General features: G+C 45.1%; 1 protein-coding gene across 1 annotated transcript in view; it reads left to right on the forward strand.

Annotated features, from left to right (window-relative positions):
• Positions 1-18,030, forward strand: part of PAPPA (pappalysin 1) — a 174,957-nt gene that overhangs the window by 82,556 nt on the left and 74,371 nt on the right. The window contains exons 8-9 of the mRNA XM_041474999.1: positions 7,386-7,514; positions 9,104-9,195. Of these exons, the coding sequence (XP_041330933.1) occupies positions 7,386-7,514; positions 9,104-9,195 (221 nt within the window). The remainder of the gene's footprint in view (positions 1-7,385; positions 7,515-9,103; positions 9,196-18,030) is intronic.

The following is an 18,030-nucleotide window of genomic DNA, read 5'->3' on the forward strand; positions in this document are numbered from 1 at the left end:
GCCAAGCTGACCACCCTAAACTGGGAAGAGATTTCTGCCCAAACTCAATGGTCTGGCACAGGGCTGAGGGCAGCAGCTGAAGTGCTCCCAGTCCCAATGGTGATCCAAAAGTTGAGGCGTGATCCAAAAGTTGGCTCCTTTTTGGTGATCCAAAAGTTGGCTCCCAGAGTGTGGTGGGCAGGGCGTGCATCAGGCACTTCTCGTGCACTGAGGGTAACCAGGCTGGTGCTGTTACACAGACACCGCGTCACAACCTGGACGTGGCTCAGGGTGTCAGGAACCAGGCAGTGCTCTCAGAGAGGCATGATGCAACAGGCAGAGCTTCGTCAGTGACACTGATGGCCTTGACAGCCATTGTCCTGTCCCAGCCTGCCTGCTGGCTGTGTTACTGCTTTCTCTCTGCTGCACTGGGACACTGAGCACTGTCCTCAGGTGGAGGATACTGGCATAATTCCGTCAAAATCAAAGGAGAGCTGCTGTCTTCTGCCAGTTGCAAATAGGGTTTTCTGCATTTCATGTCCCCAGTCTTTCCTTCCTCAGCTAAACCACACCAGCCTCCCCTCCTGCAGTGGCCACATCTGAGCCTCACGCTGAGAAGGGCTCCCATCTCGCTCAGGGTCTGAGTGAAGCAGTGAAGAAGAAAACACAACAGATTTTTTTTTCCTTCCTTCATTCCCTGCTTCTAATAGCAACCAGGTGCTCTGACACTTAACCTGTGTGCTGCCGTGAAATTGCCTGTCTAGTGCAAACACCCATGTGAGGCCCAGGGCCTTGAGGATTTACTTTATCCCAGGATTTGTAACCTAATCTCAGTGAGATTGTCCATTTATATCAGCCGCCTTAAAAATTCATATTTTTGTTGTTGTTAAACATGAGAGGAGAAAATTGTCTCTTGACATTGTTTCTTTTTAGTTTTTTGGGTTTTTTTTTTTTAAATAACTATCTTTAAGGCCTTGGCTGTAAATTTTGTTTTTTTATTCAATATGCTACTGTGTTTTAAACTGGCAGTAGGGCAAATGCTTGCTTATATGAAAGTCTGCAGGAGTTAATTAGTTGTATATGTATCTGTAGATTTGCTACTTAGAAAACTTAACAGTCCTTGCATGAAAGACACAGGAGAGCAGTATGTGTAAAAAAAAAAAAAAAAAAAAGAAAATAAAATGTTCAAAATCAAATGTGTTTAAGGTCCTAAACAGGACATGAGTTTCAGAGCAGACATGTAATCCTGCCCCTGGGCATCTTGTGCAGGCATGGAGCTGCTCTGAGCAGCAAATGCACCTCAGAGGGACAGATGAACAGCTGAATTGCAGTGGTTTAAACCTGCAGTATTTTGCTGAGTTCCTTGAGATTTACACCAATGGAGGCGAGAGCAGAGCTGTGGACTCATTGCCTGGTTTGGATTTGTGATGATTATAAGAGCTGGTGGTAGCTTTGGTTCCTAGAAATATTCCAAGGATCAACGGATATTTTCCTTTTCTAATACATTGGATCCTTTAACCTCTGACTTTAGTCCCAAGCCCATGGGTTATTGCATAAGTGGGTAAGGTGTCTGGTTTAGGTGTTAGTTAACTTTCTGACACAGCCAGAAGCAAAAGTTGAGCCTGGGCTTCAGAAAGCACAGAGTCCTGCTGGTACAGAATGTACCCACCAAGTGCTCAGCTGAGATTATCTATTCAGGCTGTTGGCTGCTCCGTGGTTCTTCCTTGGAAACACCCAGTTCAGGTTTGAGTTTGGGAGCAGAAATCCACTTACAGTGCCTAATAATCCATCCAGCCCTTGAGTTTTTATCTACCCTGTTTTGTAAACAAATCCTGTGCTTGTAAACAAATCATAAAAAAGCTGGAAGGCACAGAACAAACATGTGGCCCCTGTTGGCACCTCTCTCCTCATAGAGAGAGAGAGAAAAGCTTCTCCGAGGCTGTTTCCTTGGCATTTGTGTCTTCTGAGTCAGCTCAGTATCTGAGAGAGAGGCAAGAGAGTTGTTTTGAGGCCTTTGCACCTGCCATGTTGTTGGGCTTATCCAAACAGGGAGAGCTTGGACCACAGCTGAAATAACAGCCCGGCGCAAGAGCTCGGGATTTTTGACGTCCTTCTTGTGTTTACAGCATCCCACCCCTCCTCTCTCCTGACTGCAGAGCCATGCAGGAATTCTCTTCATTATCTTCTGCCGTGCTTCTCATGCCATTTTTATTAAAAAAAGGCAGGGCAAGGGCGAGCATGTGTGAGAGAGAAGAAGAAGAAAACAGTTGTATTTGTGCAGTCAATGGCAATGAGGGGGAAAGAATGGAAGCTGGGGAGCAGATCTGTTTGGGCTGTCCTAAAGTGACCTCGTCCCTCGGGCTTACTCTTTATCAGCTACTTCTGGAGCACATGAGGATAGTGAGACCTGTAAACACCATGGTGTTAGTGGGTATTTGGGGTAATTCAGGACCTCTGGAACTGGCACTTTCAGAGGCTGTGAGCAGCATGTGGGGACAGACTGGACAGCTTCAGGCTGTGTCTGCTGTCAGATGGCAAGGGATGGTGTAGACCTTCAGCTCTTCTGTTTGTGGTTGTAATCCAGTCCACCCTGGCAGCTGATCTAAAGCATTGTAACGAGGGAAGATGTGGGGTTGATGTTGTTTGCTGCCAGCAGATTTCCTGTTTTGCTCATCAAGGCTTCCTTGCTAGAGAAGAAGAGCAAAGGTGACAGTGTTAGAGGGAAGCAGGGCTGTCACCAGCAGACCAGAGCTCATTTGGGGCTGCAGGGAGATGGCAAGGAAATGTCATCTTTTGTCTCAAGTGTTTGGTGGCTGTTTAAGGTCAAAGACATATGTGTCCTTCATGAGGACACTTCAGGTGTAGAATTTGCCTGTTTCACACAGCTCTGGCTGTGACAGCTGTAATTTAATTGGGGATGCTTAAGCATGTGTTATCTTGTCCTTAAATAAGAGGAACACTGTCTGGTTTCATTGCTGTCTGACCATTTGTCTTTTCATAGGGCAGAAGCTGAGCTCAGCCTTAAGGATATTTTCAATTCTGTTGGAAACAAGTCTTTGCTGTATAAGGAACCCTCCTGCTGTTATTTGTAGTAGGAAAAACATATATGCCATGGTAGTAGGAAAAGAGGCATAGGATGTTTGCTTTCCCTCAGTTCTTTCACTGCATCTCAAGTGTGTCCTCAGGTACTGAAACCCTACAGCATGCACAGGGCAGATGTGGTTGGGGCAGCGTCAGCCTTTGCAGGTCTGCTGGAACCCAAGGGCATGAGTGCTTCTTCTGTAAATTCAATGATTTTAAACCCACCTTGGTCTGAGTAAAAAACAACTTCCCACAGGTATAAATTTTCCGTTAAGTTTTCCAGGAACACCCAAACTGAGTGCAGGGGTCCCTTGCCTGAGGGAGAGAGAGAGCAAGATTAACTCCATTGCCCAGCCTCTCCAGTAAAAACAGGAAAAGAATTAGAGGGTTCTATATCCCTGACCCAGGATCCGTCACTTGCCACAACAGACAGGAAAGTTGCCCTTGTGGTATTTCACACGGCACGTCCTAATTCCCCCTCTAAGCAGAGGGCTTGAGTCATTGCTTTTTAATAAGGCTGCCTCCCCACAGGCGGAAGCTGCAGAGATCAATGCGGCTTACTCAGTTCTAGAAAAGGTCATTAAAAGACCGTCGATATACATTTGAAGAGTGTTTGTTCACATCCTTGATGTTAAAGATGTTCTTTTCTCTCACTTCCTTAAGTTGCACCTCACAGAGCCGCCGTGTGCTGGGTCCTGCCTGGCAGCAGAGTGGAAAGGGCCCCTTGTTGCTGTCACTGTGCCACCAGCTCCCAGGGAAGGCGGCAGAGGAATTAAATGGTCAAAAAACACATTTTTTTCACCACTTGGAGCACAGCTTCTCTTGCTGACATCTCCATCTCTGAACTATCAGCCTTGCTATCCTATATCTGTAGAGAGGGAATAAACCCTTCCCCTTGCATTCCTTCCTCCCTCCCTCACTATGAGACTGGATCACTGCCTGGGGTATTGCACATATCATCCCTTTAGCAGCTATATTTCTCCAAAATGTGGGCACTGTGAAGGAATGCCAAAACTCTCAGTTGCTGCCAATATGACACATGTAACAGTTCAGGAGGATATAAGTATCTCACGTTCCAGTTGTTGAATCGTGAAATGCCACATGCATCTCAGTCAGCTTTTTGTCACTCGTTGTGTCTGGCCAAGGTGAGTTGAAACCATGCTGGCTTCAGTTTTGAGTTTCTGAGGTGCTTTTTTGATGTTCCAGTCCAACCACATCTCCAGCTCTGCGTGTGTGGAGCCCCTCTGGAGCAGACATCCCATTTCCGAGCTCCTCTGGGCACTGCTGGTTTGTTGGTGCTGCCCTGGATGTCACATCCTGGGGCTCCCCTGCTGTTCCCCAGTGCAGTGAAAACTGTGAAGCTTCAGGTGCTCAGAAGGGGATTTGGGATGTGGATGAGGAGGACTGGCCTCTCTGGAGACCTGCCATTGCTCTAAAGGGACCACATATCCCCAGGCATTTCTCTCTCCTTTCTTTGTATTTTAACCTAAAACAAGGATATTGGGGTGTCATGAGCATAAATAACTTAATAGCTCTTATTTTCTACTGCTGAGGAGTAAGGGGAACCAGAATGTGAAAATAATGTGTAAGGAGGCAGAGATTTTGTTCACCTTCTTTTTGGAGAATAAATGGGTTTTTTTTTTTTTTGTTTTGTTTTGTTTTGTTTTGGGGGTTTTTTTGGGGTTGTGTTTTTTTTTTGTGTCGCTAAATTTGAAGGGTCATTTGCCTGTCACAACACAAAGTTCCAAGAGCATTCCATCTCTGAGCAGGTTGCAGTTGGATATCTCCCCTCCCTGATGTGCAGCAGGTGACAGGGTTAGAGCACAGCCAGCAGCCAATGTACTCCATACAAAGTTTTCCATTCTTAAGCCATACAATTAAATAGGTCAGAGTTCTTCCCACCTAATAACTTTAATTTCCAATTTTCTGTCTTATTCACCCATGTACACATTCATCTCCAGCCACCTCATAATTCATAACCACCACATTCTCCTTGTGCTTGATTTGATTCTAGGTTTTCCTCCACTGTATTCTGCCAACTTCCAAACAAGTATGAGCTTTTCCTGTTGTCCCTTTGCTCACATGTGCACACAAATACTTCCCTCCAGTAAAAGCCATGTGCAGGGGGCACTCACTGCTTTTAGCTGCCTCATCACCTGGAGGTATTGGTGGAAATCACACCAAAAATCAGAATCTGCAAGCTCCTGTTTTGCACTCAGGACTATAATCTCAGTGCATCAGAAAGCATCATGGCCTCATTTATTTTGCAGCTGCCCCAAATGTTCATTGTTATCATTTTCAAAAATTGAATCTTTTGGGTTTTTTTTTTTGTGGTTAGCAGATCCCCAGTGACAAAATCCACATTCCTACAAGTGTACTTGTTAATCTTAAATATTTTACAAATGGTATTAAGATGGTTTTGAGACAGAACTTGAGAAATAACTGCTCTTTAATAATCAAAGCTTGGCTCTGTTTTGATTTCATCAGTATATATAAAAACCTCCCATCTTAGTAAGTGGATTTATCTGGGAGTGAAATCTAGAGGAAAACCCTCATTATTTTACTACAGTGTGTGTTTGACCACTTTAGTTACTTCCTATAATTTCTTTTTTCCCCCAGAAAAACAGTTGCGTTAAACAAACCCCAAGGGGCAGAAGTTTGAAACTTTTCACTTTGATTGAATAAACAGTCTTACCAATATCTGGGTAGACATCTCCCCAGCCTGTAGGTGAATTAAGATACTGTTTGTGCTACATGAACTCTCAAATTTAGCTAATAGGAGCCACGGACTGTTGCCGACAGGAATCAGGTGCAGAAGGAATGAGAAAGCCAGTCCTGTTTTCCTTCCACTGAGTTGCACTCCCATTCCAGTGCCATGTGCAGTAACAAAGAGTCAGATCCCAGTGCTCTTGGCGTGCAATTCATTCAAAGCCAGTTTTTTTGGGTTTTTTTGCAGGCACAGTACCCATGAGAAACAGCTTTGTTGTAAAATATAATGTGGGATATTGGAGTTTAAGTCATGCTTGTTAATTTAATGAATGTTGTAAGGAGATACTTATTTCATGAACCTGAAGATTTCAGTAACTCATTGATATCCACTTCAATGGCTTTGCTGCTCTGCGTAGTAGATTTATCTCCTCGTAGTACACACTTCATTAGTAGATGCTTTTTGACCAAGTTCCTGTGACAAAAAGCCATGTATATTGCTGTCAGTAATTGGGGCAATGTGAGCACAGTGAGCACAGGACTGGCGGGCTTAGGGAAGAGCTGGGTTGCCTTTCCTGCTCTGCAATTAACCTGATTGATGACTTTGAGCAAATCATTTTGCCTTGGCCACTCCATGGCTTTACAAATCGGCACAATGAGGACCACAAATGAGTTTCTTTGAGGAAGGTCTTGAGTCTTGATAGTGTAAAAGAGCCAAACATTTTTATTAGGATTATATTATTCCCATATTACATATGAAAAATATTATTCCTCATTTACAGATGCACAGGTTTTAGGTAATTATGGCTTTGCATCAATATGCAACAGTTCGCTAATTCTTTCTGTAAATATTTCAATGCTAATACCCTGATCCTGTGCTGTGGTGTGGATCCTATTTTTTGCTCTGGAAGAAACCAGCTTTTTAATTCTTCTGTTTTAATGCCCATATGTGATGTAGATAACTTATTTGTCCATCACTGAAACATCCTCAGCTTACATTAATCATCACATTCCCACTGGCTCCAGGTGCAGCTGGATTGAGCTCAGGGCTGCTCAGGAAATAATGAGTATTTATAATAATAATGAATAACAGGGTATTTTAAATTCCTTAAATTAGCTGTGGCACAGACTTGCTGTCCCTGACATGGAACAGAAGTGTCCAAGGCTGAACACAGTGAGGAACAGGGTTGGTTCTTCAGGTGTTGAAGTATTGTTGTCTGTTGGTGATAATCTCAGTGTTTCCCACTGCTCATGGTGAGGGCTGGCACTGCCACGGTGTCACTGCAATGCCATCTCTGCAGCAGGTGGAGATGTAAGCAGCAACACACCAAAATAATTGTTTTCATCAGGAAATGGTTTAGCTGTCAGGTGGTCAAGAACTGCACCTATATCAGAGTTGTGCATAAATCAAGCATAGACAAAGGTAGTGCTGGTTGTGCTCACAAAAAAAAGACACCCAACCAAAAATTAATCACGTCAAAACAAGGTAGGATCACTGGGAGGAGCTGATTGAACTATACCTTCCTTTTATGGCAGCCACAGCTCCAGTCCCTCTTTCTCTGCCCTTTGCTGCTGCTGCCTTTGTTGTATGAGTGACTGACTTTCCTTTTGTCTGGCAGGGAGCTGAGCGACAGGACCACGTACAGATACCAGGTGGTCATTGTGTCCGGGATGGAGGAGAGCGAGCCGTCCCCCGCCCTCGTTTATGTCTCTGGGAGTGGATACTGTGGAGATGGGATTATCCAAATGTAAGTCTGGAGTGAGCAAACAGATAAATCTGGGCACATCTCCTCAGCCAGAATCCGAGGCTAGGAAGGAATTGATGACCTCTGATGTCTCCTTAGGTTAGGCTGGCTCTCATCTGTAGATAATGACTCATGTGCTTGATGATTACCGGGATGATGACATTTAATTGTAATGTAGGCCCTTCTCTCCTGGCACCAGGAGATACAGACAGAGATACAGATAATGGAGTCCAGACAGCAGGATCGATAGGCAAGGACGCTCTGTGCTGTTTATGCTGTTTGCCCATGTATCTGTATCTTTATACATGGGTGTGACATTTCCTGCACAGACCTGAAGCTGGAAAAATTCACACAGCCTTCCATGCTGTCCCATGTGTGTGGCAGCTGGGTAAAACCCTGCCACGTGCTGGGGCCAAGTGCCTGGTGCAACCCCTTGTTTGACTGACCACCAGAGCTGGGATGCATTTGGAAGTGATAGATTTGGCCTCGGAGGAAGAGTGCTGGGAATTGCATGTTCTCAATCACTCTCTCACCAGTCCCCAGGCCATTGAAAATGTAAAACAATCCTTCACAACTATGTTAGAGTTTATTCCTTTACTATGTTGGCCCTTAAGGCTGCTGCTTCAAAGCTTCCTGGCATTAGGTAATTTAATTATTTAAACTATGGAAGTAACAATAAGCAAGTGCTTAATCCAGCCAGTATTATTTGCTTGAAATAATGCTGATCAGCAATCACAGAGCACAACTCTGTCAGATGATATACCTGGCAGCAAATATTTGCAGGAAGAGGCCCAACAGGCAAGGAAAGCAAAGAAAACAATCAAACAACATATGAATCCAGGGCAATCCTGGAAAGAGAGGTGGAGAAAGACAGATTAATTTTGCTTTACATAACTTTTCTGCTACTGTTATGTTTGCACATTCCTCAAACATCACTTGTGGCTTTGCAGCAAGTGTCAAACAATAGCTGAGCTGCCTCAGGAGCGAGCAGGAACCAGACTGTGTCACAGCTTGGTTGGTTGTGGCCCCACTTGCAGCTGTGGCAGCCCCTTTCTCATCTGGTTCCCACTCTTCTCCCACACGCTGCCGCAGCCGTGTGGGTTGGCATGAGGCAGGAGCCCGTCCCCAACACCCCTAGCTCCCTGTTGACTGCTCTCCTCTGAGTTCTGCCACCTGGAATAGCCACGCTCCAGGCTTTATGCCTTGTTATTCCCATGCTGGGGTCTTCCAGAAATCTGGAAGCCTGGCCCTTCCAGATTTAATACAAAGAGTTTCAGAGATTCCTGTTCTCTTTTTCCCCACCTGCTGAGCTACAGCCACACCAGCTATGAAGGAAGTTGTTCATATCCTCATCAGAGGACAGCAAGTGGTATCCACATGTGCAGCAGGGAGCTGGCCAGGCAAGCCTGTGAACCAGGAATGATGAAAAGGATGAAGCCAGGAGGCTCCCTTAAGGAGGAAGGGAGAGGTATTTTAGGGGTTGGCCACACAAAGCTGCTGTACAAGATATGAGGGCTTTGGGGTTCTTCAGAGGGGTTACACAGACCATGAGGTTGATGTTACTTTGCCTGCTGACTGCTTTTTGCCTGCAGAGAACTGGGGGAAGAATGTGATGACATGAACAAGATAAACGGTGATGGCTGTTCCCTGTTCTGCCTGCAGGAGTTGTCCTTTAATTGCATCGGTAAGTCTGGCTCAGAGCCCTCAGACCCACGGTGGGCAACAGCCCAGCACAGAGTGCAAGGGAAAAACCAGCAGTACTTTCAGCATTTCCAGCTGAAGAGTTGTCATGGGAGAGAGAAAAAAGGTGGAATTTGTAGGTTTGAAAGGTGAACATATCTTCCCAGCTTCTGGTCATTTTGATGGGAAATTGGTTCTGCTGGCTTTGAAACAGCCCAGGACTTAGGGCTAAGTCAGCCATTGTGGGACTGATCCAAAGCCCATTGAAGTCAGTGGGTGGTTTTCCACTGGCTTCAATAGGCTTTAGATCTGACTACGTGAGAAGACATGAACTGATTTTTTTCTGGTAAACAGGAGGAGGAGTGAAAGGGGAAGGGACTGAGACCAGAAGCAAGTCCAGCTGAGGTCACACCTCCTTTGAGTTGCAAATCAATATCTGAGGATCAAAGGTCTGGCTAATCCCCTTTTTCAGAGGTGAAAACTACTTAATCAGATTTCATTTGCAAGCCTGGTTTGCTCTGATTAGCAAAACCTGTAAGCACAATGGCCGGAAGATGCTCGAGCTATCGGGGCTGCAGTTTCGAGATTTACATATTTATTAAACTCTCTAGGAATGCTGAGGACAGAGAAGGGAAATGGAGACCAATTTACACTGCACCTTCTGTGGAGTAGTCCCACGTTGTGGGGTTGCTTTTTCCACCCAGGGGTCTGTGAGGTCTGGGAAAAGAACAAAACATGCAGGGCTTCAGGAACCAAAGTTAATGTTTATAAAGGGTCGGCTTTTTCTCAAGACATTTTATGAGATTCCTTATCTGGACTGCCCAAGCAAACACCCTGCCCCATGTAGTGATCCCATGCCTTCAGCTCAGGGCATCAGTCCTCAGCAGATACTGTAGCGTTTGCAAATCTGAAATTTGCTCTTTTTGGCAATTTGACCATTATCTCTTGTGCCTGGAGCAACGCAGAATGGACCTCACAGGCACCATGTTTCCTTTGGGTGGTAAACGGGACTGCTTGGCTCATCACAACAGCTACATTTTAACTTCAGCTTCCCACATTGTGAGTGAGACTTGAAGCCTGATTTGGTGATGTACTTATTTACATATGTAAATAGTTCTATTGAAATCAGGGAAATTTATTGTCGAACCTAATTGCGACAATTGGTGGTCTTGGAGTTACATTTGTGTTTCAAGTAACTTGCTGCCTTAGAGCCTCAAGCACTGCAAGATTTTAGTCATAATATTTTGAAAGTGGGATAAACACTTACGCAAATGTTTTGGGTTCCCCAGACATCACGCGTGGTGTGAGGCCGGTTCCAGCAAGGCTTTGGGCTGGTGCTGGATGGTTGTGTCTGCATCACCCTGATCCACAGCAGGGCTGAATTCCTTGGTCCAGGTCTGTGTTTTGACCACATCCCAGCATTACATTAGGACATGACCCAGGTCCTCCCCTGTGCCCATCAGTTTTCCAGGAAACCAGGTGATGTGGGTTGGGTGGGAGCTGCAAAATGCTCCAAATAAGTCCATGGACAGGAGTAAGAGTGGGGTATCCCAAGCCTTGGACCACACAGTGATGTCCTAGGGGTATGCAACACTCTGCTTTATGCCTTTATATAAAAACATGGGATTGGTTATGTCGGGAAAACCTTTAAGATCATGGAGTCCAGTTGTGTCATCCACCCCCCATCATCCAACCATTCATCCACCATCCAACTCCAGGAACAGCAACAGGGTTTCCTGAGAGTGTGGAACAAGGCTGCCTGACAGCAGTCTGACTAGAAAATGAAGCAACTAAAACATACAGATTTTTCTACTCCATGACAGAGGAAGTGGGTTTTCAGATTTGCTTGTTTTGGAAAGGAGAGGGGAATTCCAGGGGCAAAAAAGTTGTTTGTTTGTCACGGGCTTTGGAAGGTTGTGGTTTGCACAGATCCTCGATTACAAAACAAATTATATCAAATTCCTTGTGAAATATTGAATATAGGGACTCAGATGAATCAAATTAGCTGAATCAAAGGGAAGGTGCAGGAACAGAGACCTTAAAAATGTTTGGTTGTGCGACTTCAAAAGTTGAGCTGGTGTGACTGCTGTGGTGGTGATGGGCTCAGTGTTTCTGCAGGGTCTGTGAGGGCAGCCCCACTGCTGTTTTCAGGCAAACACAGCCTTCAGGCCTCTAGGACAGGTTCAGAGGAGCTAACACCTGTGAAACACATCTCAATGGCTCTTGTGGTGGCTGGACCACGTGAATTATGACCCCAAGAGCTAAAGAGACACTGCCAGTTTGTCTTTCAGACAAATGAACAGTGCTGATTTATATTCTGCTTGGTATATCAAGCATTAAAATCTCACCAGAAAATATAAAGATGTTGGGAAAGTGAGTGGCTGTACATATTACATAATAAATAACAGTAAAAAAGAGCAGAAATTCAGCATTCTCCACAATCTAACAATGTCACACCTAATCCTCTGCCTTAAGCTGAACAAAAGTCTTCTTTGATATTGGTGGGGTGTTTTCCTGGAAAATACAGAATTCTTGGGTCCTGGTTTCAGGAGCACAGAAAAATAAGTGTAATTTATTTCCATGTTTACAAGGCTAACACATGTTATAATCCTGTAGAACAACAAGCAGTTATTTCAGAGAGTGTTATTTTTTCAGTGATGTTCTTGTTGTATTATGTAGCTCTTCAGAGCCCCGGGAATCACTCCCCTTCACCAAAGAATTCAGTGAGCCTCAAACACATGTTCAGAGGCTTTGTTGAATCGGGGGCCTCAGGGTTTGATCTTGCAAATGCTTTCTTCCAGGCGTGTTTCTGAACTACCACAAGGCATTCTTTAGACTTCAGCAAATCTAACCACAACAGTGAATGCAATGCTTGTCACAAATTGTCTGCAGGATTGGGTCCCACGTGGCTGGAAAGAACTGCTAAACATTTTGTTTGCTAAAGACGAGGCTGAAGGGGCGTCGTGGGCGGGTTCCAGAGGAGGAGGTTTGATAGCAAAGCCCAAGTGGGCTCCTGCCTCCTAAAGCAGAGACCACGCAAGTCACCTCACTTGGTAGGAGAAAAATACAACAGAGCCCGCAAGCACCACCAGGCTTTAGATTCAGAGACATGAATCACAGAATAATTTAGGTTCAGAGGAGTCTCTGGAGGTCTCTGGTCCAAGGAGAGCCAACTTCAAAGTTAGAACCAGCTTCAAAGTTGGAGCATGTTGCTCAGGGTCATGTTCAGCTGCGTTCTGGATATTTCCAGGGATGGAGGCAGCCTGTTTGCAGGTGTCCCTTTGCCTCTCTCACTCCCTTTGACTTTTAGGATCATGGGGTTTATGGGCTTTTTTACTTGGTCCAACTTTCCTTTGACTAAATGGTACAAGGCTCTCAAGACACTATGCACTAGTGCCTGTAATAAAATTACACTTCTTTTTATTTTTAGTCTTGCTTTTGTTTTTCCTCCTTCTTTCCTCTCTAATCAGATAACAGTGGATCAATCTGCTCTGCCAGGGAGGAGGGGCGCGGGGGAAGGAAGGAGGGAGGCAGGGAAGAAAACTGTGTGGTCTCACTGTCAGGCTGTCCTGGCCTTCTCCAAGCACAAAGCTGAGCAACAGAAAACAGAAAAGATTAATAGCATTTTCTTCCTGCAACATGCTGAAGAGTGACAGTGAGATTAATTAATTAATTAATGGAAGCATCTGGCAGTGCTCCGTTTTTTAAGTTCTGCAGCACTCTCGCCCTTCCCCATCGTGAAATTTATCATCTCTACCTTTTCTCCCCCCTCCACCCCCAGCCGCTTCCTGTAGTGGATTTTGCATATTTTTCTTTTTTCCACACAGAATTTGGTCCCATGGGGAAAGTTTCACTTTGCCTTTTGATTAGTAGGAGACAGGTGATTCCAAGCCATGTCTGTGTGACTGATGCACCCCTCTCCTACCTCTGGGCTGCTTTCCTTTCACCTTGCCCCGATCACTCTGGGGATAACAGATTTTTGTGGTTACCGCGGATCTCAGCCAAGTTCAACCCGACGTGTCCTGTGTAAAACAGACCCCATTTGTAAGAGTTATGATTCACAGTGGTGGGAACCCGGGGCTTAGCACTTGATCCATTCCCAGCGGAGTGCTGAGAAATGGGTGTCTGAGGCACAGCTGAGCACCTTGTCCTTGGCGTGCACTCTCCCACACACCAGCGCTGCACACCCAGATATATGTGGGACATTGAAAAAGAGCCCGGCTTTCATTTGCATTCCTTTTGTGTAGTGGGATGTGCATTATGCATTGATTTAGCTCACCAGTGCTGAAGAAAGAGAAGGATATAATAAAAAAGATGCAGAGATCAATAAAAAGGGAGGGAGGGGGAGAGAAAGTAATATGAAAAGAGATGAGTAAAGACTGATAGACACATTGAAACACAGCTGGGAAGTAGCTCCAGAACTTCTATCTCCCCTTAAGTTTGCCAGGTAATTTATAGGGGTTTCAGTCACATCTTATTGGTGTTATTATTGCTATACTTTATCTCCTTTACTTATGAGGGACTCTTGGCTAAAGCCTTTTTACAGCAAAACAGGGCAGTGCTTCCACTGAACTTCCAGATGGGAGTGGTCACCCTGAAGAATGGGAATGTTTCAGGTTAGACACACATCTCAGTGTTGTGTGGGATCAGGGCCTCAGGGATATAAAATACAAAGAAAAGACAGAGAGCAGAGGCAAAGAGAAAATAAATATATCTAACTCTTGAATTTACCACCAATTTCTGGCATGCTTGAAACATTAGTCACCAGTGGTTGTTCAGGGAGAAGTATGATTTTAATTTGACAATGATCCTTAAACACCTTTTCTTTTGCTCCTGCTTGGCCCCAAATGTTTTTCTGCTACCTTACAAATCTGGATCTGTCTTCCTCCTCCTCAGAGGCCTCTCCCTCCAGCTGTGAGCCTTACCTTTGTGGGAGCTCTATCCTTTACCTCTCCCATTATCCATAAATTAAGCATAGCACTTTCCCCTAATCTTATTGTTTGGCGGGCTGCATTGCATTCAGGGAAATGATTAATATTCATGAGCTTGCTATCTCTGTTTGGTGCATAATCCTCTGGGGAAATTGCAGTGTTAAATGAGTGACACAAACCTAATTTTATATGTCTTTTCTTTCCTTTCTTTCTTTTTCCTTTTTTCCCTTTCTGACAGAGAAGTAATGTGCTTAAAATAAATTGATGGATGACCATCCATATTCATTGTGGGCATGCTTTGAGAGCTCTCCCATCCTCTCCCCCTCCCTTCCTCATACTACTGCACAGGAACACAGCTTTGGCTGCCCAAACCGTGGCCCCATGCAGCAGCTAATGGTGATTTTGCCTTCTTTCACCAGCATTAAATAGGCCTTGGCTGACCCTGCCGAGGGCTTTCACTAGAACAACAGCATGGGAGAAACAGAGCCACCTTGCAAGAGAAACTCAGCATCTCCCAGGGCATCAATAAGGTGAAAGCATTGACCAAGGAGCTTGGGAAAGACTGTTGCTGTTGTTAAAGCAGCTGAGGTTCTATAACAGAATTTCATGGCAAATAGTCATGAATTTACTGGCCGGGGTTATTCAGATGATATTTGTGTGACTCCTTCAGCTTAAGGCAAATACTTTGATGCTGACTGTTTCCTGCAGCTCGCAGAAGTGTGGCTGCATGTTCTGAAATGTCTAAGCACTCATTTGGCAAGTTAGTAATCACAGAATCCTCGTAAAGTCTCTTAAAGTGATTTTCAGACTGTCATCATTAATAGTGCAATCCTAGGAAGTCCAGCTGAGCCACAGAGCAGAGAGAGCAGACATCTCAGGCAGCAAAATACAAAGGACAGATGCTTTTTTGTGGGGGAGAATGTGGGCTGGAGTGGTATTTGCCTGCATTTTTCCCTAGGCCAGTGACTCCAACCCAGCTCAATCCAGCTTCAGTTTTTAGGACACAGCTACAATGAGAGTCCAGCAGAAGAGCTACTCCTCTGCTTGTTGCATCCCTCACACATTACTCTCCATGGATCTGAGAGGCTTCCACAGCTGGTCAGACTCCCATCCTGAGAGCATCCTTTGTGACTCAACAACAACTGTGCTGAGGATGAGGCTGAGCACAAGACCTTCCTTTGCAGTAACATACAACTGCATGCACAAACAAGCAGTTTGTTTTCCCTGGAGAATGGCACCTCTGGGTTTTTACTCTTGTGTTCCTCCTCCCAAACAAGTGTGCCAGGTGCCTCAAGGGGCCATGCTGCCCACCTTTCTCATGGTCATAATGGTTACTCCCTTGTGTGACAGAAATCTCAAGACTTTCAGTTGAACAGTTTCCAAGTTAAGCTGGTAAATCTGCATAATGTCAAAATCTTCTTGGCACTGTTTTATCCAACCATCCAGAGAGGGAAACAAGGTGAAGTAGGAAGAGAACATATGTGTTAGTGCTCTTACAGCAATACCTGGTTGCCAGGGTTGGAGATGGCTGTGTTGTGTCCTTTGGCCATTCCTGGTTGCCGGGGTTGGAGATGGCTGTGTTGTGTCCTGTTGGCCATGCCTGGTTGCCAGCACTGGGAAGGGTTGTGTTGGGTCCTGTTGGCCATTCCTAGTTGCCAGGTAGAGGTAGCTGTGTTGGGTCCTGTTGGCCATGCCTGGTTGCCAGCTAGAGATAGCTGTGTTGGGTCCTGTTGGCCATGCCTGGTTGCCAGCGTTGGGGATGGCCACTTTGGCAGTGATAGCTCAGACAAGGTCTTGCTAACACTGCCAGCTATGGGAAATATCCTTTCTCTTAAGTGACAAAGACTCATGTTCTTGGAGGTGAAATATCAAATTTCAGTGCCGGGCTCTGCGAGGGAATTGTAATTGTATCTGTCTGCAGCAGGCAGATCAATTGCATAATTCTGGTGCTCCGACTGCTATATCATAGCGAGGAGCCGAGTCCCACCACACAAAGAAAGCCAGTCACACCCAGGAATGCATTTCCACAAGCAGTTGAATTACCAGGGAGCCTCACTCTGCAAAGGCATTATCCCTGCCTGCTCTGCTCAGGAGATGCTCAGACATGATTGTCATATTCCACTGAAAAAAAGCCTCCTGCGAGGCCCCTGGATGTTCCGCAGTAGATTGCGACACCCACACTGCATTCATTTCCAAGGTGTCTGTTTTATTTCATTGAAGGAAGACGTCACCATTTATTGATATTCTGACTTTATTCTGAAAGGTCTGCCCAAGCTCCATGTAATGGTTTTCCTCCTTTCAATCAGAACATCCAGGAAGGAAAGTAACTCTTGAATATTTTACTGTAGCAGGAAATATCTCTGTCTCTCCCTTCTTCAATATTAAAGAAGAGATTAGCAGATATCCTGGAAGCAGGCCATATTATTCACTCTCTTCCCACTGAAGCCAAAGGTGAAACTCCCATAGAAATAAATGGAGCAGGTTCTGCGGTCACTCAGCCACCGAGTTCATGTGATCTGCAGTGGAATTATTTCCCTTTTTGTGATAGAAACCTCTGGATACATTTCTTCTCCTCTGTGTGAACATAAACACCAGTACTGGAGATGCCGATTAAGTGACGTGGTGGTAAAACCCTGCTTCTGCAGAAGCTGCTGACTTTGGTGAGCCTGGGGTTTGGCCTTTGCTGTGTCTGAAAGTCTGCACACCTCTGGACAGACCTTTTAGGGGTTAAAATGCAAATCTTGTTCCACTCCAAGAATTTGTTACTCTGAGACAATGCTTCTGCATTTTTACCCCACCCCCCTTTTTTTTCCCTTTTTTTTTTTTCTGGACAAATAGTTATGTGGCATGAGGCTTGTTATAGTTGGAAACATCCCTAAGTAAACAGCTGAGCTTAAAAATACTTTTTTTTGTCTGGCCTTTTAAAAAAATGGTAGTTACTGCACAAAAGAAGACTATGCCGATGCCAATCACTGCGTCCTGGCTGAAAACAGGAAACTGCCTCCAGTGTCTGTCCCCAGCACTTTGATGACCCTGCTCGGACATTCAAAGCCTTGTTTGAGGATGTGCCCTGTGCTATGAATTGGATCTCTTTATCTCTTTTTTTTCTTTATTTCATGAGGTCCAAGGCTGCCTATCACAGATAAGTGTATATCCTGCCTGTCTGCTTGCTGGCCTCTATAAGTCTTCACTCACTTTGCTGATGATTTTCCAGCTTCTCCTCAAACTGGTAAAGGAGATGGGGAGCTACCTGCTTATCCAGACCTGCTCTAGTACATGCTTCCCAGCGCTCACTAAACCACCTGTGTTATCTCAGGCATCCTTTCATTTCTGAACTCCAGAGGAGGGATCTGTATTTCGGTACAAAAAGCTGCCTCTTGCACTGTGCTCAGGCAGCTTAGGAAGAAAGGAGAGATGGAGTTTGCATAATTTTCTGGTGCAACACACAAGAGCCCCAAGACTATTTTGGATCTTAAAGCCTGACTTCAGGAGTTAGCAAAAGAGGTCTTGCCAATTTGTTTCCTCAAGTCACACTTCTCCAGGTTGATTCTGCCACAGAACCTCCTTCAAGGTTTCCCAGATGTCACAGAAATCTTTGCTGAAGTGGAGACTGCCTTTTCCCAAAACAAGGGCAAGACAGGAGCTTTGGTTTGGCCCTAATGTTTTTCTGCCTTCAGTAAGAATTTTCTAAGGGAAAAGGAGCTTGGGCTGCCTGAACGAAAATGTGTTCCCCGAGTTCAGCTCAGTATCCTCCATCATCTGTTGTTAATCCCCCAGAGATGCTCTCTCCTGCTGCCAGGTGCTATGCCTGCAGATGTTTTACTGTTCTAGATTTCAGCTGGATTTCCAGGCAACTGCTTTTTAATTTTTTGAAGTAATTTCGTCCTTGAGGACAAATCAGATATTTT

The sequence above is a fragment of the Pyrgilauda ruficollis genome, unplaced genomic scaffold (assembly GCF_017590135.1).
Source record: "Pyrgilauda ruficollis isolate IOZ18807 unplaced genomic scaffold, ASM1759013v1 scaffold34, whole genome shotgun sequence".
Classification (NCBI taxonomy): Eukaryota; Metazoa; Chordata; class Aves; order Passeriformes; family Passeridae; genus Pyrgilauda; species Pyrgilauda ruficollis.